We start from the raw sequence: 24,838 nt of genomic DNA, 5'->3' as shown, positions 1-24,838 counted from the left end.
TCCCAGGACCATGGGGGGGGGGGGGGGGGGGGCAGCTTTTCTGAAACCCTCTGGATTTCCAGCGTGGTGTCTGGGAGATGCCAACCTATTTATTTATTTCTCTCCAGGGTAATTTATTAGTACTGTAGCACTAGAGGAAGCTTAAGCAAAAACAAACAAGCAAGAAAACAAGGCCCCCTATGCAATTAACCTTCTCAGTGGCTAGATTATAATACAAGCTAATTGCACTTGCCACCTAAAAGAAACCTAGAGCTTGCTCTTTGTTCACTGATGTGCTGGAAATCACTTGGCTTTAAAGAGAGACTGTGCACCAGAATAAAGTACTGTGGAGGAAAAAAAGTCGACTCAGAAATTTGAAAAAATCTTCCTTTGCTAAAAGGAAACATCAGATCTGACTGTAGCAGCGCCTAGAGTACAGCTGTGAAGTCGTTCACCCTCCGCTGGTAGTGCCTGCACAGCCGCGCTAACGAGAGCGTTTGCCAACGCAGAGACAAGCAGCGACAGCGTCTGCAACACAGCGCGTTCTTCTCGCTTCTCCCTTCGCTCCGGCCGAGCTCAGAGGAAGCCATGTAACCGATGCCTTAGTTAAAGAAAGGGCAGCTTCTACCAACAGTTGTGGTGGCAGAGGAGCGACCCGCGTGACCTGACCTTGTAGGACAAAGTTTACTTCCATCTCTGCGACTTCAGAGCCTCGCTTATGGTTTACATTGGGCGTGCCAGGATGCAACTTCAGCACCTTTATTTCTGAGGGGGAAGCTGAGCACGGCTCCCCGGGGCTTTCTGCAGCTCCTCTGCCCTCCAGTGCCTCATACTCATCAGGGGAAAGGTCATGGGACACCAAGGGGCACGCGTGAACTGCTGGGATCAGTCATTTCCTTTTGCTTGGGTAAGCGTAATTAGTGATGTTAATGCTTCTGTGCGGGATCATAGTGGCGTACTTAAGGTATTTCTGTTAACTAAAGGAAGCAACTGTCTATCAACCAAAGAAGCCTTTCTGCCTGCATTGCAACTGCTGCTTATGGTTATTCTGGTAGACTAAACAGCTGAGCCAGTTTCCGAGTCTTATGTTTAGGTCCTTTTCCTCATAGCATGCTTCAAGTAGTGTCACCTGACTAAAGTTAAGCCCAAATTCAGTTTTGATACAAAATTTTACTGTAGAAGTGGAGATGATAGACAAAAACACACACCCGGTGAAACCATGCCTGCCCCCTTGCTCTTCCAACCAGGTAAGGCCAGGGTTGCAGAAGACAGGGCATACGTGCAAGGCTCTTTACTCAGGCTGTTCCTCAGCTCCACCCTAAGGAAGAGGGGCACTGCTTGGCCTGGGTTCCTGGGTTGCTCTTTTATGAGAGGATCCAGACTGTGGTCACCCATTTAATACACCCACAAGCACGCACATCCGCTCAGCCTCTCTTTCCATGATAAGGAAGTATTTTCTGAGGAAGTACAAGAGTGGACCAATTTACACATAAGGAATTGCCATTCAAAAGCCACATTCCTTCCGAGGCAGTAACAATAATTTCCCCCCATTTCTGCCTGCTCTACCGCAGTGTCTCAGTACATACAGAGAAATTCACAGCCACCTTCTGACAGAATGAGTGACGGGCTGTAGAGCATCGCTGTGTTTGTTATAGGGTGGCCTGAGACATGACGGTTTGACAGCGCAAAGAATCCACACAAAACACCTTCTGAAGGACTTGGATTTGCTTTAAGGTTGAAGGGCAGATCTGCTCTTACGTACAATCACTACAGAAGATGGGTCATAGCATTATTCTATATTAGCAGATTGACTACGTGTGTATATTTTGTTTCTTGATGAAGGCTGTTTGGGTTCCTTAACGCTAATAAAAATTGATAAATGGGTAAAGTTCCTGTGCTCTTATTTTCAACTCTGTGATTCTCCAGAGGACGTGTAGGACATGCAAATAGTAATAAAAATTTAGGATGTCAAATCCAAGTCTCTCCCATTCTTCTTCAGACGGTCTGGCAAGATGCTAATGTTCAAACTCAGAAATTTAGAATGACAGGAGAAAAAAATTTATCTTTGGACAAGTTTCTGTTATCCTGTACAGACCAGTATCAATACAGATGCAGTGCTTAGCTGCTCAATATTACAAAATACTTTACAGTGCATTAGCACAGTAACATCCATCTAAAAGGAGGATATACATTTGTCTATGTAACTCATCCCAAATTCACTGGGAGGATGTGGGATCGACTCAGTGCCTGCTCCTTGATGCCCTCACCCCTTAATTCCAGCTTGGGCACTGCACTCACTGTACGTACCACACACAGAGCCTAAAACACTCCTGAGCCCACGCCCCTGACGTAAATGAAATTAGGGGGGATAGCTCCAGGCCTAGTTAACAGCTTCTGACCTCTCCCCTCACAGCTAAAACCTCCCATGCCTCAGAGGCAAGCCGGCTGGATCACATACAGAAAACTGAAACTCCAGCCTCTTCTGCCCATGTTGACCCTGTAGCGCTCCCAGCCTGTTCAGCTCTGGGCCTCACCTTGCTCACAGCTCCTCTTCCTCACCCTGCCCAGGGAGAGGTCGTGTCACCCCAAAAAGCACACTGGATGTGGCATGGTGCTGCAGCAACCATCCAGTTAATTTAGAGGCAGTGCAGCTTTCCCATGGTTCATTCAACAGGCAAGCTGGCTTTATTGTTTTTCAACTGTATAAACAGGTAATCTGGGCCTTCTATACATTCCATTAATAGGAAATCCTTTACATTATTAACATAATAAATAACATTTACTCAGCTGTGCAAGTCAGAGTGCAAAATGAATTGCACCACTGCCGAAGTAGAGAGCTCGAAGCACATATTTCAAGTTAAAAGCAAGATGCCAGGACTGAATGGCATGATTGAGGCACTTGCAGTTTAAAACACTTGGGGGTTGCTCACTCCTTTACCACCCAAAGCTGTGAACTAGGGGAGAGGGGATATCCCCCCATTCTACAGCTTTTTCATAAAGTAGGATTTCTGTAGAAAAATGTCACTCTTCAGACTTGAAAAGAATTCAATCAATCATTAAGCAAAATACTCCAGAAAAATAATTTTGCTCCTTTTTGGAGTACTTCAACATCCACCACTATTAATGCTAAGACAACGCTGCCAAAAGCTTTTTGAGGAGAGCTCCGGAGCACCTTCCAAAGGTTCCCCCTCAGACACTCTCAGAGCCCGAGCAGTTGCAGCCGCGCACAGAACAGCCCTGACAAAAGCCTGGTCACAGCATCGGTTTCGAGAAGCAGCCCCTCAAGAAGCCAACCAGCGCAACAGCAACACCCCCCAACCCACGTAACTGTGCAGTGCTTGGAGGAAGATGGAGGGACCACTGGAACCATAACACGAAACGAACTGGTGGAGACATATGGTTAGGCTCAGTGGCTGGGTACCTTACAAATGGGATGTGTTTTAAGCCAGACCAGAATATATACAACCAGACCCGGGGATGGGGAGTTAAGGGCCTGTATTTCAAAAGTGCACTTAGCGTACAGTAGTCTCTTCCACGGGGCAGGAAAGGCAGCTGCTTTACATCCAGGAAGCTTGACCAGGATGGTTCGAGAACATCTCCAGCAGGACGGTCAGTAGTCCCAGCTGATGTCGTCTTTCTGTAGCGAGGTCTGTATGGTCTGCATGTCTCTCAACAACTGAAGGTTCTTCCGACTCTTCTCTCCAGGTTTCACTTTGATGGGGCCGGCGTTCTTTCCTTTTGTGGTTACTGTAGTTGTCACTTTAACCTCACTAACAGGGAACCTGCTGTCTTTTGTTTGTTTAGCAGAAGTCTTTTTGGACTTGAATTCTCTCTTAAGTCTCTCTAGCTGAAAGAGAAGCCCAAAGAAAAACATGAAGCAGTGACCTTGTTGCAGTTTATGTTGGGCAATTCTTCCAGACAGATGAAGTATCCCACCACTTGTCTCGTCCAACTAAGCAAACAGATACTTCCAAGTCACCCCGAATAATACATATATTTTATTTTCCTTACACAGCATTGCTACATTTGCATCTATAGAACTGTGTTCAGCCTATTGTCTGAGCAATTGGGTTACCTCCTTAAAAACTGGGGGAACATCTCCATTATGAATCCAACAGAAAAAGTTATGTATGACAAAAAGTTGATTTGTCATAGTCACATCCAGTGATTAAAAGAAAAAAAAACCCACCAAGCAGAAAACAAGTTTTTCTACATACACACTAGTGATTTTACTAGCTAGTCACTGTCAGAGATGTGGCTTTAAAAAGCACACCACCAGAGCTGTGCTGAGGTGAAGAGCTGGTATCCCCCACAGCACTACGTATCACAGCTTGCAAGACTGAGCTCGGCAGCAGGGACGGAGCTGGCGGAAGCCTGAGCGGGCGCTGGCCCATCACGGCGCGGGCACGCCCTGCTCTCAAACAGCAACACGGGCGTCCGTAGCTCCCCTCCCTGGAGGCAGCGCTGCTCCCTCCCCCACGCTCGAGCATGCAGCAGTTTGCCCGAATCCTGACCTACAGCTCTCGCCCACAGCCCGTCAGACGCCTCGGCACATGCACGGTCGTCACTACCGGGAGCTCCTGCACATCTGTTTCCCTGCAACGCTTCCTCTGGGGTCCTGAGAGCTCAAGGGTGAGCACTGCTCCCAACCGAAAACACTTGGCGGGTCCGTTCCGGGTGTCAGCAGCAGTGCTCTCAGCACATGTTCTGTGTATAATCATGTCAGGTAAGGGCGAACCTTGGTTCATGTGAACTCAACCAGATTAAACACGTGGGGTTAAGCTCTTTGGAAGAAATTCACTAAAATGAATGAAGATTACAGAAAATATGGAATCGGTAGGTTTTACAGCTTTGAATGAACAGGCTACACCATTCAAAGCATTTTGAAAGTTGTTTTAAACTGAAACAGAGATTTCAGGTTTTATAAAATGTGACTCAAAACATAAATAGGTCATTCACTCCAAGCAAGGGAGAATGTTAAAAGATTCAGCTCAACAGTGAAAGACCCCAGAAATCTAGGTCTCTCTCAAAAGACAGGGCAGGTTCCTGTAAGTTCCGTATGAAGAACAGCATTTCAGGCGGGCGTTCCCCCACTACCTGTGCAGCTGGTTGTCACCAGGGACCTCACGTGAAGCGGCTGCTTTGGCGCAGCACAGCTGTCTGACATGCCAGGAGCGAGCATGGCTGCCCAGAACACAGGGATCTCCTGACACCTCGGATATCCGACCAGAAGTGTTTCCCACACAGACCGCTGGGGGCCCAGGAAGCAGACTCGCACCTTTCCGTCCTGTTCGCTGTTCCCCATCTTGTGCATTGCCCAGCCAACCCCTGCTGTGTGTGCAGAACTCAGCAGCGGTGGGATCTGCTGTGTACAGTGGGCAGCCTTTTCTCTGCTTTGGAGAGGAGAGGAGTGCAAAATGCAATGCAAGAACAGATGTGACAGCTCTGCCCAGGACAGGGTGAAGAGTGGGCACAAGGGTGACATGGTAAGACAGAAGGGACACTCCTGCAGAAATACTGGGATAGAAAGATGGAGGTATGCAGGCTCACTTTGGGGCATCAGAGCTACAGCTAGACACTACTGCCCTACAGTCGTTATTTCTGCTTTATTCAATTACTGCTAAATGAGGATAGAATGCAAAAAACCACCTGAACTTAAGACAGCAACTCTACAGAAGCATGAACACGGCCAAAAGTAACTCACTTGCAACCGATGCCTCCGGACTTTGCTGATCTGGTCTGCCTTTGCTTCCATCTTTTCCACCAACACCTCAAGTTCTTTCTCCAGATCTTCCCTCACTGCAATCGTTGGGGCTTCCTGGACAAGCTTTGACAGCTGCTGGTGATCACTAGCACAGAATTGAGACAGGACAAAGTTTGCATCAGAACCCCTTGGCTTCTAGTGCTTGTACACCCAGTTCAGAAGTAACACCCTTAGGAAACCATAGCACCAGCAGCCAGCCATGTTCAACAGGCCATAATGAACCAGTAAGAACAGTTCTGCTGGTTACCAGCACTGTGTGCAGTTTTGCACCCCTCATTACAAGGAGAACATTGAGGTGCTGGAGCGTGTCCAGAGAAGGGCAACGAAGCTGGTGAAGGGCCTGGAGAACAGGTCTGATGAGGAGCGGCTGAGGGAACTGGGGTTGTTTAGCCTGGAGGAGGCTGAGGGGAGACCTGATCGCTCTCTGCAACTGCCTGAAAGGAGGCTGTAGTGAGGTGGGGGTCGGTCCCTTCTCCCAAGTAACAAGCAATAGGATGAGAGGAAATGGCCTCACATTGTGCCATGGGAGGTTTAGATTGGACATTAGGAAAATTTTCTTTACTGAAAGAGTGGTCAAACATTGGAACAGGCTGCCCATGGAAATGGTGGAGTCACCACCCCTGGAGGTGTTGATAAACATGTAGATGTGGTGCTTTGGGACGTGGTTTACTGGTGAAGTTGGCAGTGCTTGGTTAATGGTTGGACCTGACGATCTTAAAGGTCTTTTCCAACCTAAAGGATTCTATGATTATTACAGCAGCACATCCCAGTGGCAGGCTGCTGCAACGTTAAGTCTCAATGACGTAAGTAGCTTTAAAATTCAAATCACGCATTCAGAATGACCAAATGTAACCCCCTGAGGGCATGATGTCAGCACTCATTCAGCTACAGCTTCGTGTACCTGTATCCTCTCCAGCTGTGCAGTAGGGTAACAATTCACATTCTGTTAACCAGGACAAGCAAAATGACCAGTAAAGCTGTCCTGTAGTGGAGTATTTGTCCATTGCATCAGGGGCTGCTACCACACTTCCCCCCTACCCCTTTATGCATTCAGTGCTGCTGCATATAAACACAGGTAGGGAGTCCAGACTGCTCATCAGAATCTGTCTTTAACTACAAGGAGAAACCACAGCCTGTGCAGGCAGTAGAGCAAAGAGATTATATGCGAGAGCCTTCCTAAAACTAACTCCTTTCTCAAGCTACACCTTCCAACTTTAAAGTAAAAGTCAAAAATATCAACATCCATAACCCGCAGTGGAGAATATGCCAAACTCACAAACTCATCTGCCCAAATTCATCTTGTAAAGTCAGCAGCACTTCTGAGAGCTCTTCCTGGGAGGAAGAAGATTCTTTTGGCGGAGATGACTTCCTGCTTTTGCTGGCAGGGTGACCGGTACTGATGGACTTTGCTAGCGGAGTATCATTCACCACACGACTGTTACACAAAGCTTTTGTGTGTTGTTTCATCAGGTGCAGGACATGTTGCACGTTGGCGCCAACTGAGTGACTGGGACTGGTAGACTGGAAGGAAAAGTAGAAGAGACTTCTTTTAAATGGCATTGTCAACAACCTACTTGATAATACTGGAGAACATTTAGAAACAGTAACATTTGTTATTTGCTACCAAGAATGTATTTTTTGTTTGAATGGATGTGCACTAACAAGAACAGCTTGACAAGCAGCATAGAGAAGACCTGGTTTTGGAAATGCCACTTCAGCAAGTTACAGATACTCAGCAAGCCTTCTGAAGACAAACTGGAAGAGAGTCAAAGAAAATTAAATGATCTGACCACTGGGTGTCAGGAGTGCACCAAGCCAAAGCCACTTAAGGAGCTGCAGCTACTGAGCCTTAAGGTTTGGAGTTAAGCAGCTCACCTTCCCAGCTACAAAGGGTACATCACCCAGACACAGTCTGTAATGGGGCTGCGCGGTGAGACGGCTTGTAAGAGAGCATTTCTGGAAAGAAAGAAGAGAGAAATCCAAGATGACTACAGCAAACCCACTTTCCCTTTGCTTTGTAATAAAAGGGGCAACCTACCTTCTGATTGCAAGCACACAACCTTGTTTAACTCCTCAGTGGTTGCCCTTCTCTTCCCCCCATGTTACCTTCTCTGGCTGCTTAGGTTTCTTCCTGGGTTTTCTTGCTTTTGGAGAAAGCAATGGTGATGCTGCTTGAATCAGTAGTCTGTTGGTTTCCAGGCCTGTCTGAAGCTTTAATTGAGAGAGTAAGGGCAGTTACTGGAATTATATTAATAGATACCCAGAGACAGAGTAAGATGAGAATTGTGAAACCAGAATTTTTAAAATACAGGCTCCTGAAAGCAAGTGCCGCAAGCTTTTAGGATGCTTTTGCAGTCCAAGGTCAATTTAAACATTAAATAAGAATACTCCCTCTGGTAGCACTACTCATTGCTAATCCTAGTAGGTTAGAGAGTTAGTCTTAACTGCATTACACCCATGCAGGCAAGTGCCAAAACACCAGCTGTGCTTTACGCTTGACAAAAATATTGGGGAAGTTAAGGCACCCAACCCTGATCAATTGATCCTGTGGCATATAGTTAACAGACGACTGTTCTGCTAGACAGCAAAACACCCCAACCCAAACCAGCTATTGCAAGAGTTAAGGTTAGGGTCTCATTGTCAACAGTGAGTTCTATACGCTTCGCTCTTCCTCCCAAGAGGAAGCTATGCCATAGCTGCAGAAATCACCTCCTAACCAATCTCAACGAGAAGCACTCACAGAACAATTATTCATGATTACTTTGAGACACCCTCCCCCCAGCTCACGGCAAAGGTTAATGCTAGAGCCTAACACGTTACCTACATACGTCTTCAGCGTACAATGCATGTCAATGACACAACACGTCAAGGTTAGAAGACCAGTGTCCTTACCGGCTCATAACCAATACTATGTTGGCTCTTTTTTGCTGTCCCCTACAGTATTTCTACTTACAATTACAAACAAGGGAGCACACTTGACCTTGATCTACGTAAAGCAGAGATCTTCACACATCCTCAACTATGAATTAGTCTGAATTAACACCTAGATTTCTACTCCTCTTTTCCAACTAGCTTATTTTATTGAAGAAATCAAGCTTCAGTGCACAGGTGCTCTAAGAAAAAGGTTTCCAAAAAGCTCAGAGAACTTCAGAACATTCGGCACCACAGAGAGCAGGGGAAAAAAAAAAACCCAACAAAACCACAAAACCAAACCTAAACCAAGGTTTTCGTTATTCTGTATATGGGAGGCACTTCCAGCAAGTTTAGTTGAAAAGCTGATGGAAAGGAAGAGCTAATTACAATGCATACCAGTACAAAAGAAATTTCCTGTTGGTTACCTCAGCTGCTTTTTCCTGAACAAGCTTCCTTGCATGTTCTTCCTCCTGAAGCTTCTGTTCCAGCTCTTTCATTTTTTTCTAGTCGAAGTTGAACAAAAATAATAGCGTTACTAATGAAACAATTCTTTTTTTCCTGAAGCGAAGAGCTTGAGCAAAAGTATACGAGTTAACTTAGGACTTAAAGCTAAGGGAAGACTTCAGCATTAGAATGACTGCAGATATTTTGTCTGTATAGGCATAAATATAGCAGTTGAGTGCTTATGCTTAAAATTTAATTGATTTTTCTATTTTTACTTCTGCAGTTGGTATCTGAATTTAAGTCGCAGCTACAGGGAGAGCCACATACAAGCCTGTCTTTCACTTCCATTGTAAAAAAACCTGGAAAGTAGGTTGTTTAGTGTACATTATCCTGAAAGATTTTGTACTACAGAAGGGCTAACAAAGGTATATATCACATATCATTATAAGCTGAGGGAAGAATTGCTTTATTCAGACCACTAGCAGTATTTTTGCTAATATCTGTAACTTAAAAACCTACAAGAGAGGAATTTTTGAACATGTAGCCACCTTCCTAATAAAGAGGGAGGAAAGTTTCTATGATGCCTCTGCTATATCTTTAACCAACACTGAAGCGATTTCATCTTCTTACAGTAAAAACCTGTAAGAACTCTTTTGAAAGCCCTTTTCAAAGAATAGGGTTAAGGGAAAGGCACACATTTCTTTGTTATCCCTCCAACAAGATGAAAACCTTGTTTAAGCAGGATACACTTACTTAAACTCCCAACATGCAAGTTATTAAATAACATTCTGATTTCATACAACAGAGTTAAAAAAAAAATCCAGAGACCTCCAGGACACAAAACAACTTCCCTTCTCTTCCCCCAAAGACTGATGATTCACAGAGCCACTAATCAAACTTCAGGCAGAGCAGCAGGTAGTTCACAGTAACAGCTATATTTGTATGCTCCCATTTGTTGGTAAACCCACTTCAATGAAGTAGTAAATACTTCAATTCTGCTTTGTTTAAGCATTAACTGCAAGATTAATGTAAACAGCTGTTAGACAAAGGTGTTACAAGGCAAAACCCTGGACAAACATTGAAGGCGAAGGCACTATATAACGAACCAACATTTTCTGTTGAATAAGAAAAACCCCTTCTGACTATTTTTTTTTTTTCATTCAAATCTAATATATTCCAGGTAACTTAAAATCATCTCCTGCCCTTTACAGCACATGGCACAATTCTTGATTTCCATGTGGTCAGTCTCACAGAGATCTTTAACCTGTAAAGTATGACAGAATTTCTAATATGAAAATACCAAAGCAAATCTTCTGTCTGAACTGAAGACTGACATGAAGCTGGGCCAAGGCTTTTATACTAAAACGAATGAAGTATTCACTCAGCCAGCTGCTTAGCTGCAGTGTGCAGCTCAAACTGCACAGCAAGAGTGTATCTTACTGTGTCATCAGTGACAGACCCTGTTAGAAATCACCTATCCAAGTCACATTCCCAAATGATTTTTTTTTTCTTGCTTATAAAAGTAGTTGTTATGTGGATTACTGGTCCATCACTGAGAGGGAGAGGCCAGAGGGCCAGCTGCCAGTGAACACAGACACTGCCCAGCCACGCTGCCCGTCATGTAAGGTAGCACAGCATAAAGCGTGCTGCAGGTCAGCACTGGGCTGCCTAAAACACTCTGCTCAGGCACGAGTAGCTGCTGCAAAAAGTTTTAATAAAAAATAGACATAAAATATTTCAATGTCTATTTTTCCCTGTTTTCTAAGGGAAATTAAGGTTCATGCAATCACCTCACTCACAGAGCCACAGAGTCATCAAACAGTTTGGGTTGGAAGGATCCTTTAGAGGCCATCTAGTCCAACCTGCCTGCCATGGGCAGTGACACCTTCAACTACATCAGGTTGCTCAGAGCCCCGTCCAACCTGATCTTGAATGTTTCCAGGGATGGGGCTTCTACCACCTCTCTGGGCAGCCTGTGCCACAGTTGCACTCATTGTAAAAAACTTCTTCCTTATATCCAGTCTGAATCTGCCCTCTTTCAGTTTAAAACCATTACTTCTTGTCTGATTACAACAGGCCCTGCTAAAAAGATTGCCCCCACCTTTCCTGCAGGCCCCCTTTAAGCACTGGAAGGCTGCTATAAGGTCTCCCCAGAGCCTTCTCTTCTCCAGGCTGAACAACCCCAACTCTCAGCCTGTCCTCACAGGGGAGGTGCTCCAGCCCCCTCATCATCTCCATGGCCCTCCTCTGGAACTGCTCCAACAGCTCCACGTCTGTTTTGTGTTGGTGGCCCCAGAGCTGGACACAGCACTGCAGATGGAGTCTCACCAGAGCAGAGCAGAGGGGCAGAATCACCTCCCTCCACCTGCTGGCCACACTTCTGTGGATGCAGTCCAGGATGCAATTGGCTTTCTGGGCTGCAAGTGCACATTGCCAGCTCATGTCCAGCTTTTCACCCACCAGCACAGTCAAGCCCTTCTCCCCAGGGCTGCTCTCAATCCCTTCATCCCCCAGCCTGTACGGATACTGGGGTTGCCCCAACCCAGGTGCAGGACCTTGCACTTGGCCTTGTTGAACCTCATGAAGTTCACACAGGACCACTTCTCATCAGGATGGCATCCCATCCCTCAAACAACTTTAACCAAAGACAGCAGAAATATATGAAACCTCAAAGATAAAGAACACCTGAATTTTTTAAAACTTGGCTGCTGGTATAAACATCCAAATTAGTTCCACCAGAGAGGAAATGTCTCCAGTGTGAAGATACCTTTTACCTCTGTGCTTCACTACCTTGCAAATCAGCACCTGCTTGACAGCTGAGCAGTCAGCATATACCCAGCTGGAACAGGGCATGTGCTACATCTCACCACCTGGCAATTAGAGGATGGAGGAAAAACTAGAGGTGTAGGTAGTGCACAGCCACAGCAGGATGCGAGGATTCACTACTTCTGTTGTTCACAGAATGGCGGGGTTTTATTAAGTCTCATTGTAGCATTAAGGAGAGATCGATTACTACCAACTAGAGTTCTTCAAAACCTGTCATCTACACATACAGTCAAATTCTGGCCATCTGGCCACACATAAGACCAGAGCCCAAACTGCACTTTTAGGGTACAACCCCATCCCCTAACTCCATCCTCACACATAGACATGTTCATGAAGTCAGCTATCCAGAGACTGAACTGCAGGACTACAGTCGCAACAAAAATACACAAGAAAATGCTTTTGAGGCAAGTACTCCAATTACAAACACTTCACATGAATGAGAGTCTCAGCATTTCCTTTTCACAACCAATATTAACATTGGCAAATTGGTTGAAGGTGATACTTATAAGGCCAGGTAGTGGCTTTGCAGAGATTAAATGCTCTCAGGAAGACCCATATACAACTTGTGCTCTGGCAGAGTGTCTGAAATCAGAGGCAATTAAATCATTGCTCACCCATGAGTAGTCATCTCACCACTTTCCATCCGTTTCAGCACACCATGTATAGAAATAGTCTTATCTATTTCTTGCTTCAAATTAAACTTGCAAATGTTCCTGTGGTCTTGCCACAACTGAAGCAGAGATCAAAGAGGCAACAGATGCGACTGTTTTGAGCAAAGCCTGCAGGCACCTTTTCAGGATTATAAGGGAACACTTCGCACATGGATGCTCACATAGAAACACAGCTGCAAGCACAGAGGCAGACAGACCTGCCAATCAGAAAACGGCTCACGACAGCAAAGTGACCACAAGGAAAAGTGACCTTTAGTCAGAACTAAATTCAGATTCATCTCAGACTGATTCAAAACTGTGTGAATTGAACACCAAGCTCCACTAAAATAGATTTAGTTGTGACAGCTACTTATTCCTAAATATATCAAAGATTCAGACATCTAGTTTGATCCAGGAAAAAAAAAAACAACCAACCAAAACACAAACAACTGTTATGCTGAAATTATGTTCACTAGCCAGGCACAAAAAGACAAACAACCCAGCCTCACCAAACTCCAGCTGCTACCAGTCAAAAACTTGGTAAAATCCCTCGAGAAAGGAACTCCTGTTGCTGAACCAGTTATTTCAACCCTGACCCTGGAGGAACCTGCTGCTACGTTCAGTGAGCAAGGCCCAGGAGACACTCATCTCTCTTTGAAAGAGCTTGGCCCAGGTAAATGGCACAGGCACCTTCACTCCATAAATGCAGCTTAACAAAATGGGGTGTCAAGATCTTAAACAGCTTGTTACAGCTGCCTTGGGTCAGGGACTCCCGGGAATAGCTGTAGTGTCTAAAGGTCCTGCAGTAGGCCAACCAACTACAGATTTGTTACTACTGTCAAGCATCTCCTTATGCACTCCTGGAAAAACACCATCTGCTTCAGCACCTGGTAAGGGCTGGCGTGCAGGGTAGCAAGGCGACAATTTTGATAGAGTCCAGAGCTGTCCTCAATACCCCAATCTAATTATGTACCATCTGCCCCTTTTGGATGGAGGGAATTTGCTGGCGGAAGCCTCTCCCTCGTTAAGCCCTCTGTAGCTCAAGAGTCTTGTGGTCTCTCTATGGCAGCAGAAGGAGGTAGAATGTGGACTGGACTTCAGAAGCCAACACCACAGGTGGTACACAGAAAGAGTATGATCAAACACGGTCGTGCTGAACTTTTAGAAGCTACGTGCTCAAAATGAATCCTGCAGAGGCAGATTGGTTCAAACCCACTGACAGCCAGCTAGTGCTGGAGGCCTAGCAAGGTCAGGCTCCAGAATACTGCAAGCAAAATAATTAAAAAATGTATTTCTTAAGGAGGCGTGTAAGTGGCTAAAAGAACACACACACTAAACCTGCACAAGTCAAGTAAAGTCTGGGACATAACAGAAGACAACTGCTAGTTGAGCGCTTAGGAATGCCCGCAATCCTACATGCCCAGGCACCAACTGAGCACAGAAGAGGAACACCAACATACACCGTTAAGGCTTAACAAAACTCCACCTCTTGTAGTGCGTAGTGACCTAAAGTCTACCTGGACACGTAGACTTTCAGCAATAACTTGAAGTTTTTACAACACTTGAGCTTTAAAAAGATGTTTAGCCACGTCTTCCTGTACAGTACAAAGTTTTGCTCAGCTCTATTACTAACCTACAGCTATAAAGCGCTGACTACAATAAACAAGATAAATGTGGTAAGAGTATCCAGTACAAATGACAGACCTCTGCTATGGACTGCATCGTAGTAAGTCTGCTGTACTCTTTTTCCAGCATATCCAGCTTTTCCAATTTAGACTGAACATGTGATTGATCAAGAAGTCGATCTCTCTCCAACGAACCCTTGAAGGGAGAAATTAAAAGCAAAACAATTATAAGCACGATAAAAAGAGACCATCTATAGCAAGCCTTGTGCCTGCAGCACAAAGGAGGCCCACAAACAGTCCAAAGAAACCACTGCTTCCTCCGTGCAGTTTTAAATGGTGCTATGATTAGGGAGCAACTGCACCACTGATCCAGCGCTGGGAACTTCAGAGTTAACCAGATTCAGATGTGAGAAAATTCTGCAGAGTCTCTCCTCCCTCCAAACCCCCATTACTCAGCTATTACAGACAGCTTTCTTATTTTTTTTTTCCCTTCAGTAACTATTTAATAGACTGAAATAGAACAGCCACAGGGACCAACAAACAAACACTATGTGATCCATACTCCTATAAAACAAAATTCAAGTTAATTTTAGGTAAAAGGCAAATCTCACAGTCACTGATAGTGGGAAACAGAAATTTTACTATGATTTCTACAGAATCAGAATTTCGGCCCCAGTTTAGCAGAAGCAGTACTAGGAAAGAAAATCTCCAAAGGCCTGAAGGGTATAAACAGGAAAGGGAGGGGTTTTTTGCAGTGGCACATGGGTATAACACCAAGGGATAAGGATGAGCTACTGCAGGAAGCCAATCACACAGAAGCAAACAATTCTTACTAATACCAGAGCCTGGTATCACCTTACAGACAAGTGCACAAAAGGCAGAAAATACAGGGTCCTGATAAGACCAGGAAGTTTCAGTAAGGAAATTATCCACACCTAAGTATATAAAGGCCATCTGAAAGAGACATCCACACTTAAAGCTATTAACTACAAAAAATCATGACATAGTTAATGATCTTTATAATTTAACCCTGAGACAGTCTTCAGAACACACCTGTTTCTCCAAGAGATGCGACTTCTCATCTTCCGCATGCTGGATCATATTTCTCATGTAGTCCAGCTGTTTCTCTAACAGGCTGCACCGAGACTCAGCAGCTGCCAGCTGAGAAGCCAGTTCTGAAGATAACAGAAGGCAGAAAAGTGAAATCACACACTGCTTGTTGCTGGGATTTTATTTTCTGTTTTCAGCACAGTTCCAAAACAAACAACGAAAGGACCATCAAAAGAAACTCACAGATTAAGCCCAATGAACTTCTGTATGCATGCAAATCTCTAAACCAAAACTCTATGCTTTTATGCTTTTTTTTTTCTTTGCAACTCCCCTGTGTCACCGCAAAGTAAAAGATGCTGAACAAAGAAAACAGTTGTATGCATTGATAAAAATCAAGTTTCATCCACAACAGTATTTTGTGGTATCTATATAAAGTTTGCAAACAACCTTGATTTTTCTTTGACACTTCTGTCTTGTCACGCTCTTTGTGTTGCATTTGTTCACTTAGTATTTTTTTATAGTCTGCGGTTTCCCTGCTGAGGTGTTTTACATTCTCCTCTGCCTGAAGCCGTTCCAACTCCAGTCGATTAATTTTTTCCTGAAGATTCTTCAGAGCAGAAAATATTGCTGGAATTGAACAAGTACCTTTTGTTAGGTAACATTAAACCACCACTTCAAGATAACATTGAACTTGAAACATTTTTATAAAAGCACATTATGTAAGAAAGTCAGTGTTCCTTACCAACATCCAAGACTCCTTCCAGGAATTAAGACCTGCTTCCCTTTAAACAGTAACTGATTTAATACTAGTCTTAAACAAATAGATGCCCTTGGTGCACACCCTCACCTGAAATATTTGGGAAAGATGCACCCATTTCCCAGAGCAAGGCATGTCAATGTTCTGTAGATTAAGTGTAAACAGTGCATCTTTCTGACTCTTTATCAAAAGGAATGAAAGGTCACAACTGGATAGTTAAAACAGCAGCAGGTCTCTAAATTATTCTTCCTCTACAAGTGCATGCTAGCACAACACACACATAAACACAACGTTCCCATGAACGGTCACAGAGCAGAATACAGGTTAGCTATCAGAAGGGCTCTAACTGTGTTTCTTTCTCTAAGTGGCAGCTCTTTTTTAATTCTTCTGGTTTAGCACTTGTGTTCCCCTCCTCCTCCCCAAGACATGCATCCCCTTTGTGCTGAACAACCTTCCCTCTTTTCTGTTCCGTTCCCCAATTTAGCAATTACTCAACAAAACCTTTATATATTCATCCCCACAAAAAGAAAAGCACTTGTAATAGGACTCACACCACCCTGCAATTAGACCATCTGCTGGTAATCTGACGTATTACGTCTCTTCGCTGTATTGTTTAATTCTGCCAAGGGAACCACAACCATAAGCCCTTTCCCCTACACAGTCCTGTTAAAGTAACACACAGGAACATCTGCGCAGACAGCTCATATAGCAGCTTAATCTGTGAGCTCACATTAGCCCACTCCTTTGTGCTTAAATCCACTCTAGAGAGAGAATGCACCTGTATTCCCGAATGTACGAGCACAAGAAAAGTTGGGACTGCATACTTATTTGAGCACCAGATTACAAAAAAAAAAATCAGAATGAGTTTTCCAGAGTAAAAACCCATCAAATCTTGAAATGCAGACTAGCACATTAGAGTATCACATCAATAAGCACTACCTGCTTTAAGGTACCTGTTAAGTAAGTGGGTGACAGCAGTCACTGTTATGGGGAAAGTTACAGATAACTTGGCCCTGTTTGCAAGATCAGGGTCACCAACTGTACCCTCTTCTCTATATTACTGCTACCAGGATTCAGTTGAAATGGGCATAGCTAAAACTGTAAAAGCTTGGAAACCATTATCCTGAAAGCCAAGTTGAAATCTCTGTATATTTACAATAATGACTAACAAAAACCACCAATGAAGCAATTCAAGCAATGAACAAAGGTGAAACCCAACAGGATGCCAAGTATTGTTCAGTCATCCTTATTAGATTATTAAAGCCAACAACGTATGCCAAGACACACACATATACAACACAAAGAAATTTAAAATAGCAGAATTTACTATATTCAATTTCAGGATTTTTCAACAGGATTTTTTTGGGGGGCGTGGGAGGAACAGTAAAGACCCTCAAGAACAATCAAATCTATTTTCCCATCTGAGGTTAATTCCCATATCCTTAAACTTACTAAAATATACAATCCAGAACATTTTTTTGCATAGCTTTTAAAAATGCAAAAGAGTAAGACATTGGATCATCTGCCTACCGGATTTGATTTTCAGTACAAATCCATATTTACTTAAGCATTTTTTGAAAATAAAGACATTTCATAATTATTAAAAAGCAATATAATTTATCAGATTGTCTCCCTCCACCCGTACTTAGTTCAGAGTTGGCAGATTCCCTGCTCGAAAAAAGTTGCCAAGTAAAAACTTGGAAGCCAAAAGTTTGTCACTAATGCAAAAACGCAACACAACCTACAAAACTACACCTGCATCAGTAATTCATAAGGAAACTCTTTCCTGCAGATCCCATTTTTCATCTGTCACAAGGCTCCTTTAGTTTTGTGTCAACAGCACTGAGCTGACGAGAGCATATACTGCATTTTAAATAGCACTTTGAGAATTGAGATTTCATCTACTAGGTCATTAATGTAAAGTCTCTAGCAATTCAGACACAAATTACATTACTGGAACAGGGACTTGAGGCTATCATGCTGATTCTTTACTTATTCTGAGTAATATTAGGATTAATCCTAAATCTTTCTCACATTTCTCCCTATGAGGAAAAAAGTATCATGTTTTTCATACCATTAAGTCTCCATGCAACTCCAGTCTTAAAGGCAGTATTTTTGCAATGACTCTGAGTCTACCAGCTCACATCAGAGGACAGGTCCTGCTCTAGCCTCCCAACCCCCGGTGCTGCCTCCTGTACTTACCCAAGGCAGCTCTGGAGCACATCTCATTGCATGACAAGCCAATCCACTGAAATAACAGAAAACTAACCAAGAATGTGTTTTTGCTCATGTCAAGCAAGAGGAATCGCCTAGAAACAAGAAAGGAGGGAGAAGGAATAGCCTAGAAACAGGAATAAACGGGAGTAAAATCACCTCCCTTTTTGGTGTTGTAAGCTCTCAGTTCAGCACTAGGCTGAACTCTTTTCTGCATCCTCTAAGTCTTCACTGATAAATATTCTCGCCACACCCTTTGTCCATGACAAGCCTTCCCATTTCAACAGGACCAAACCTCTTCCTTTGCTCCAAGCCATTCTGGGGACTAAAGCCTCCTTATTTCAAACTCAGCTGTGAACTCAGGAGAGGAAAGACTGAGGGAGAGGAGGACTGAAGGGGGGACAAAGAAAATATGTCAGGATAATTTGACAAAGCACTGAGTCAATTCTACAGCTCTCTGCTACTGAAGGGGAGCATCTTTCTCCAGCTGTAAGATGACCTTTTTTCACTAGGTATCTTTCAGAAAGGGAAGTGCAAAGGACCTACAAAACAGGACAAACAGTATTTCACCACATGATTTGGACGTAGGTAAGAAAACAACTTCGCTGAACTATTACCTCTGCTGTTGCTTTCGGGATACGGAATTACCGGTTTCCGTGGGGAGCGCAACAAATCTGAATTAATGAATGGCTTGTACTTCGGATATTCTATAAATGAAGTTGTAGAGAGTCCATCTGTGGCTGATGCAGAGTTATGAGTTTTGTGCAGATCGTCCTGAAAACAGAACAAAGCTGTTATTCAGCACATTTGTTTCTCTGTCACAACAACAACAACAAAAAGTAGAATCCAATTAGATGATGTGTAGAAGTATTGCTGCAGGAGACTAATACCTCAAAAGCTGTATTTCTTTCCTTACAGCCTTAGGCTGTGTCATTTTTACACCAAACTCTCCTCCACTAAAAACAGTATCATAAAGAAAATGACTTTTCCATACTAGTTTCCAATTTCCACTTTTGCTTTCTACTTACACTGTCTTTTGCTTATCGTGAGAAGGTAATACACAATTAGCAGGAAAATAGCCACCTTCTTAACTACTGGTTATAGTCACCGTGCAGAAGACACTGTACTAAGGTGGCCAAACCTGACAAAGCACACCTAGGACCACAGTTCCCCAGCCACTCACCTAACATAACGGCTCCCTGATTGCAGATGGGGCACGAGACTCGCTCTCCCCTCACCTCACCCTCCCAGCTGCTTAGCCCCAACCCCTCTTTTCCACTGGCTTCAACCCATCTTTCCTATCCTCCCACAAATAGATTGAATCTCACCAGCAGACACATTTTGATGACTTTAGACTACACCTGATCAGCGGTATCAGCACAAGAACAGCTGCAGGTCACGGCCAGTAAGGTACCTCTGCCTCTGAGCAGTGACGTGCTGTTTCATCAGCTTGAGGCTGTTCTCAAAAACACAGCCACAGAGTCCGCGGATTTCCCAGCAGTCTACATCAACTGTGCAACATCCAAAACACACCGAAGGTTTGGATAGACCAGAAGGGACCACCTAGCTGTGAACACGCTGCGCAGTCAGGCCGCCATTAAACCATGGGCTTTCTAACAAGATTCTTCTGAGCAGCAAGGCCGCAGCACTTTGTATGCTGTGTTTATGGTTTTGACTCAAAAACTGGCTACGTGGCCTAAGCTTTCTGATTTGTGTACGTGAATTAAATAAAATATGAATACTTAACTTTAAGAGGCTAGAGTAATTTCTCTCAACTGCATCCACCACTAAACACTTCAGCAACAGAATCTGAAGGTAACCTAGGAGAGGAGTGGGCTGCAGGCAGATGCAATGCTCCTGCAGCTTTCCACAGAGCATTTACTCCACTAAGGTGTCAACTGAGCAACTACTGATCTTGGCAGGGTTTTTTTTAAGCTTTTGCAAATATCAATTATTGAGAGCATATCACAACCTAAATTAAAATACAGAAAATATTTATGTAACTATCTCACACCAAATTAGACAACAGCCCAAAACACATTATGAGGAAGAAAAATGACACAAGGAAAAAAATTAAGAAAATTTGTAAGTTATTTAAAGCCTGTACACAGCTAATTTCGTTTTATAAATGAAGTGATTCATTGCGGACAAGAAAATTAGGACCCTAAGTACTCTGAATGTATCAATCACTGTTCCTACACGCAGTTTTATGAATATTTTGCAGCTTGTGTTTATAATGTTTTCCCACACAACATAATTGCTTTTCTTGGAATAACTGCATTTGCACAAGAACTTTTGCTACCACAGAAAGCCAATTAAAATGCTAATCCCTAATTAAGAATATATTCATAAAAATATTTTGAACAGGTTTTTTGTATGCATGCATATACACACTGTTTCATGCTCAGCAGCTGTACTGGTCTAACTGGAACGTGGGAATTTAAAACCGAATGAAAGCCTGTTAGGTGTGAACATGAAGACCTAAACCTCACTCTTGCAAAAACACCACTGGCATTACAGGATGTTGAATTGATGAACACAGAATTAAAAAAAAAAAAACCACCACAAATAATGAAGTAAAAATGACCCAAGCAAACCACAGTACTTTATGCAGCATGCAATGGAATCTCAGTGGCAACGTAAGCCTCAGCAACCCCAACGACAGTACCTATGGGTTCAAATATCAGTATGCTATCTGCTATTGATTCAAACGAAACAGCCAAGAGAAAAGGGGAATCAGTTTGAAATGAAAGTAGGGCTGCCAGCATCACAATTTTCCTAGATGTCTTTACGTTTCACCTGTAAAATCTTGTCTGTGAATTAAACATAACTACGTCAAAAAAAAACCCAAAACTATGGGAGTTTTTTTTGGTTTTACTGGCATAAGTGACATTTTTCTAGCCAACAGCAAACAAACTGAAAGAAAAAGCTAGCATACTCAAACATTTGAACACAAAGTTACACAAAGCAAAACAAGTACAGGCTTTTGACTAGTTGCACGTCTTCTAAATTTCAGCTGGCTGCAGGGTATAGGCACTAATTTGAACAGTGTAATAGTCAATACAGGTACCTGTTTGAAATAAATACTGAAAAAATTGTGCTGAAATATTGTCTATCGTATAGGCAATCGTTCTTTGCTTCAGTCTACATAATCACTTGCTACCAAGTATATTTTCCTTGTATGTTTAAGCAAAAGACTGGTTTATATTCCACTTCACAAATAGCACCTTCTAAATAACCTGAGTAAAAAATTTGAGAAAGTTTATGAAACAGCATCAAGGAATTTCCCATCACATATCGCAGACTCAAATATCACACCAATTCTTTGCTCTTCTCCTTGATATCTCTCAAGTAATTTAAAAATTATTTAAGTCTGTTTCTGCTCTTGGAAATTCTCACATCATGCTGCAATTCTCAGGAAAATCCTGAAACATAAAAAAAAACAACATATGAAAACCAGCGAACTTTATGTCTTTGTTCTCAGTCTCAGCTAGGCCACATTTGCCAACTACACCTCCTCTCTTTCTGGGTACTGCCTAGTCTTTGCTTCCTTACGCCACAGTAAAGCCCCATAATAGCAAACAAAGCAGCTTAGCAGTCCCACACGGAGCTAAGTGCGCTGGCATTAGGCAGTGTAGCGAGCTGAGCACATTTAACCTTCCAGGTCTGAGGACATTACCTTCCAAAATCCATTGCTGCTACCATTGCCTATCACCTGCCTACTCAAGCATGCAAAAAGGAACACTAAAAACACAGAGCAGAGATAGCTTGACACACCAGTAGCATGCAGTGATCTCCTGAAGCTCCCAAAGACTAACCACAGTGGAAATTAAAATAAATAAATAAATAAATAAAGACATAACCTCATATAGAAAGCTTTAAAGTAAGAATCAGCAAGATACATTTTTCAAACCAACCAACTTGGGCAGATGGTAAAAACGACCCACCATAACATTGCTACCTCCCTGTTGCAGTAAAGAAATACGGCACACCATGGAAAGCTTTCTAGAGGGCTATTGATCTCAGTCGTACATCAAATGTTTCCAGTAAGGAAAAAAAAAAAAAGCTCTATGCTTTTCTCATTATCATACAGAACTGGGCTAGATCCCTGGACAGTAAAAATAACGATTTATAAACAAACTGTAGAACCAAAGAGGTAGAAAAATACAGAAAATCTCTCAGGCAATAACTGCAGGGAAAAAAAAAAAAAAAAGCACGAAGGCACAGAGTCAGCGCCTTCGGTACTAGGACTCTGGCACTGGAAAAAGGGACTGTTTAGGAGGGACAATCTCGATTAGCAGCCTGCCCTCATACCCCAGTGCTCTATTACTGGGAGAGCAGGGAAGCTGGAACAGCCCCTATCACCCAGAGGCCGACTTAAGCACTGTCTGTGCCTGGTTGATACAGATACAGTCCTGAGTCAGGAGTGCTCTAAATTTAAGTAACATCTCTAGTGAAAAGCAGACATTAAAAAGTTAACTGAGTCAAGCCACTACACCAAACAGGGGAAAAAAGAAATGTTGGCACAATACAGTATTTTTTATTATTATTTTCTGCTGTAGTGTGAAAGAGGCATTAAAAGCCACTATTTTCAAAGTTCAGAAAGGGTAACGTTTGATTTTGTCTTTTTTTTTCCCCCCAACAGATACAAGAAGTCTTTAGTAGGCAACTTTTTTCCTAAAAGTTTTGTTTTATTAACTAAATTAAACAGCCTACATTAATCTACTTAAGACTAAAACTAGTTTTCTTGCACCCTTCTCTATGCATGCTAGAAAAAATACCAGTCAAGAAGGATACAGGAATCCTCAAATGACTCTGTCATCACTCTTGCTGGTACAGGTGTAAAGATGGGAGCACACTGCAGAGGAGGAGGAGGAGACACACACAGCAGGGAACACCAAGCTGGGTGTTCACCATGCAGCTACTGAGATCCCGAACCACAAATCCTCACAAGACATAGCTTGCACACCATCATGCTGCATCCTTTGCACCATCTCTACTCCTCCAAAGCATGCACAGGACACAGCTACTCACAGCAAACCCCAACCAAACAGCTACCTCACTTCAGAGTGCTACAAACACCAAGCCAAAATGTCAAACAAGAAACCCAACTGGAAACATCCATTGCAGGCGACGATCTGGTGGAGGCAGGCAGCCTCCATCCACCCAGCTCTGCACAGCCCGCTGTGCTTACACCAGCCAAGCCTCTGTTTCTTCATGCCACCTGTCACCAGCAGAGACGCGGGTCCCGTTGCTTCACCACGCTGAGCACCTCGAGAGGAACATGAATGAAGAAATTCTGGTCCCCTGCACGCAACCACCTACGCGTTACCTCCAAATCTGCCAGGTGCTCACACACACGCCTAAGGACACAGGTATATACTAAAGTCAAACCTCAGCTTAAGGCACCATTTTTGTCTCGCAAATAGGAACAAACAGAGGCTAAATCCAGCTCTCCCATGGGAAGCAACAGCTTGCTGTATCAGCGTAGCTGACCCGTAATTGCACCATCAACTGCTTAATTGAGCCTCGTCTGGCTTTGGAACAGGTGTTTTCAAAGTCATGACCCCAAATTATTCCTGAAAATAAACGCGATTGCAACGTTTTATTCCCAGTCGCTTACCAATACACTCCTCGGACACCAGGACGGGGACAGGAAGAGGGGTGGTTTAAATAGCAGAGCATCCTTCTCCTCGGCTGTCGCTTTTAAGCAACACGCGTGCACACACGGTGAGCTTCCCTAGGCACGCACCGCACTTAAAAGACGAGGGAGCCTCGGCCACCTGCGCTACTGCCGACACGCCGGGGGCGGGCAGGCCGCCGGCCCCGCTCCCCGCCCACCCTCCCCAGCTGACCCCGGGGCCCGCCGGGACCCTGCTCCCGCCCAAGTGCCCGGCGGCCGGACCGGGACCGCCCGCCCTTCCCCTCACCACGGCTCCCCCGCGCCCGCCGGTGGGTCAAGGCGAGGACGAAATCCCCGGGCCCGCCTCCCCCTCCCCGGCCGCCGGGACCGCCGCCGCAGCGCCACACGCCCGAGAAGGCCCCACCGGCCCCCACCAGCGGGGCTCGGACGGGCTCCCTTCGCTCCCCCAGCGCCGCCGAGCCCTCACCGAACGCTGGTGACCGCGCGCCGCGTCCATGTCCGCCGGGGCAGCCCCGCGCCAGCGCCTGTCCCTTTAAGGCGCGGCACCCCTGCGGCGGCGGCGCCCTTCGCGCCGAGCCAGTCCCACTTGACTGGCACTCCGGTTTGCCAATGGAAAAGAAGGAGAGGGGCGTAAGCCCCACCCCGAAGAAGTACGAGCGCCCGTCCTAGACTCAGGTTTGAGTGACGCGCGAGCTACCAATGAAATAAAAAGAAGGGCGTTTCTCAGCCAATCGAACGCGGCACGCCAACAGAGGCGGTGTGACCCCTACGGCCAATCGCTTGAGCGGGGAGGAGGCGAGCGGCCGCGGGATTCGTGTGCGGCACACGGCACCTGCCGCGCACGCGCGGGGAGCGGACGGCGGAAGAGGATGGTCTTTGTCAAAGTGAGCCCCCGAGCTTCAACCAATCGAAAAGCAGAAGTCAACCGGGGCCGCCCAATCAGCGCCGCGGCCGCGAGGCCACCCAATCCTC

General features: G+C 44.5%; 1 protein-coding gene across 1 annotated transcript; it reads right to left on the bottom strand.

The window, feature by feature from the left end:
• Positions 1–3,325: 3,325 nt before the first annotated feature.
• On the bottom strand, positions 3,326–24,362 carry CEP57 (centrosomal protein 57). Its single transcript, XM_086481740.1, has 11 exons — positions 24,333–24,362; positions 18,840–18,996; positions 15,699–15,878; positions 15,255–15,376; positions 14,281–14,397; positions 9,082–9,159; positions 7,850–7,954; positions 7,619–7,699; positions 7,020–7,264; positions 5,684–5,828; positions 3,326–3,826 (listed from the first exon to the last, which is right to left on the bottom strand). Exons 1-11 carry the CDS (start codon positions 24,360–24,362, stop codon positions 3,590–3,592), a joined length of 1,497 nt encoding a protein of 498 aa, XP_086337866.1. The 3' UTR covers positions 3,326–3,589.
• Positions 24,363–24,838: the final 476 nt, after the last annotated feature.

Source organism: Leptosomus discolor, chromosome 1 (assembly GCF_034619465.1).
Source record: "Leptosomus discolor isolate bLepDis1 chromosome 1, bLepDis1.hap2, whole genome shotgun sequence".
NCBI classification, from domain to species: domain Eukaryota; kingdom Metazoa; phylum Chordata; class Aves; order Leptosomiformes; family Leptosomidae; genus Leptosomus; species Leptosomus discolor.
The sequence above is the reverse complement of the archived record's forward strand: the minus strand, read 5'-3'. Positions and strand labels throughout refer to the sequence as shown.

Excerpts from the sequence above, each read along its gene's own strand:
- CEP57 (XM_086481740.1), bottom strand. The coding sequence starts at position 24,362 with ATGGACGCGGCGCGCGGTCACCAGCGTTCG. Across the intron at positions 15,377-15,698 it reads AGTGTCAAAGAAAAATCAAG|AACTGGCTTCTCAGCTGGCA; the intron begins GTTGTTTGCAAA and ends TGTTATCTTCAG. Across the intron at positions 3,827-5,683 it reads TCCGGAGGCATCGGTTGCAA|CTAGAGAGACTTAAGAGAGA; the intron begins GTGAGTTACTTT and ends CTTCTCTTTCAG.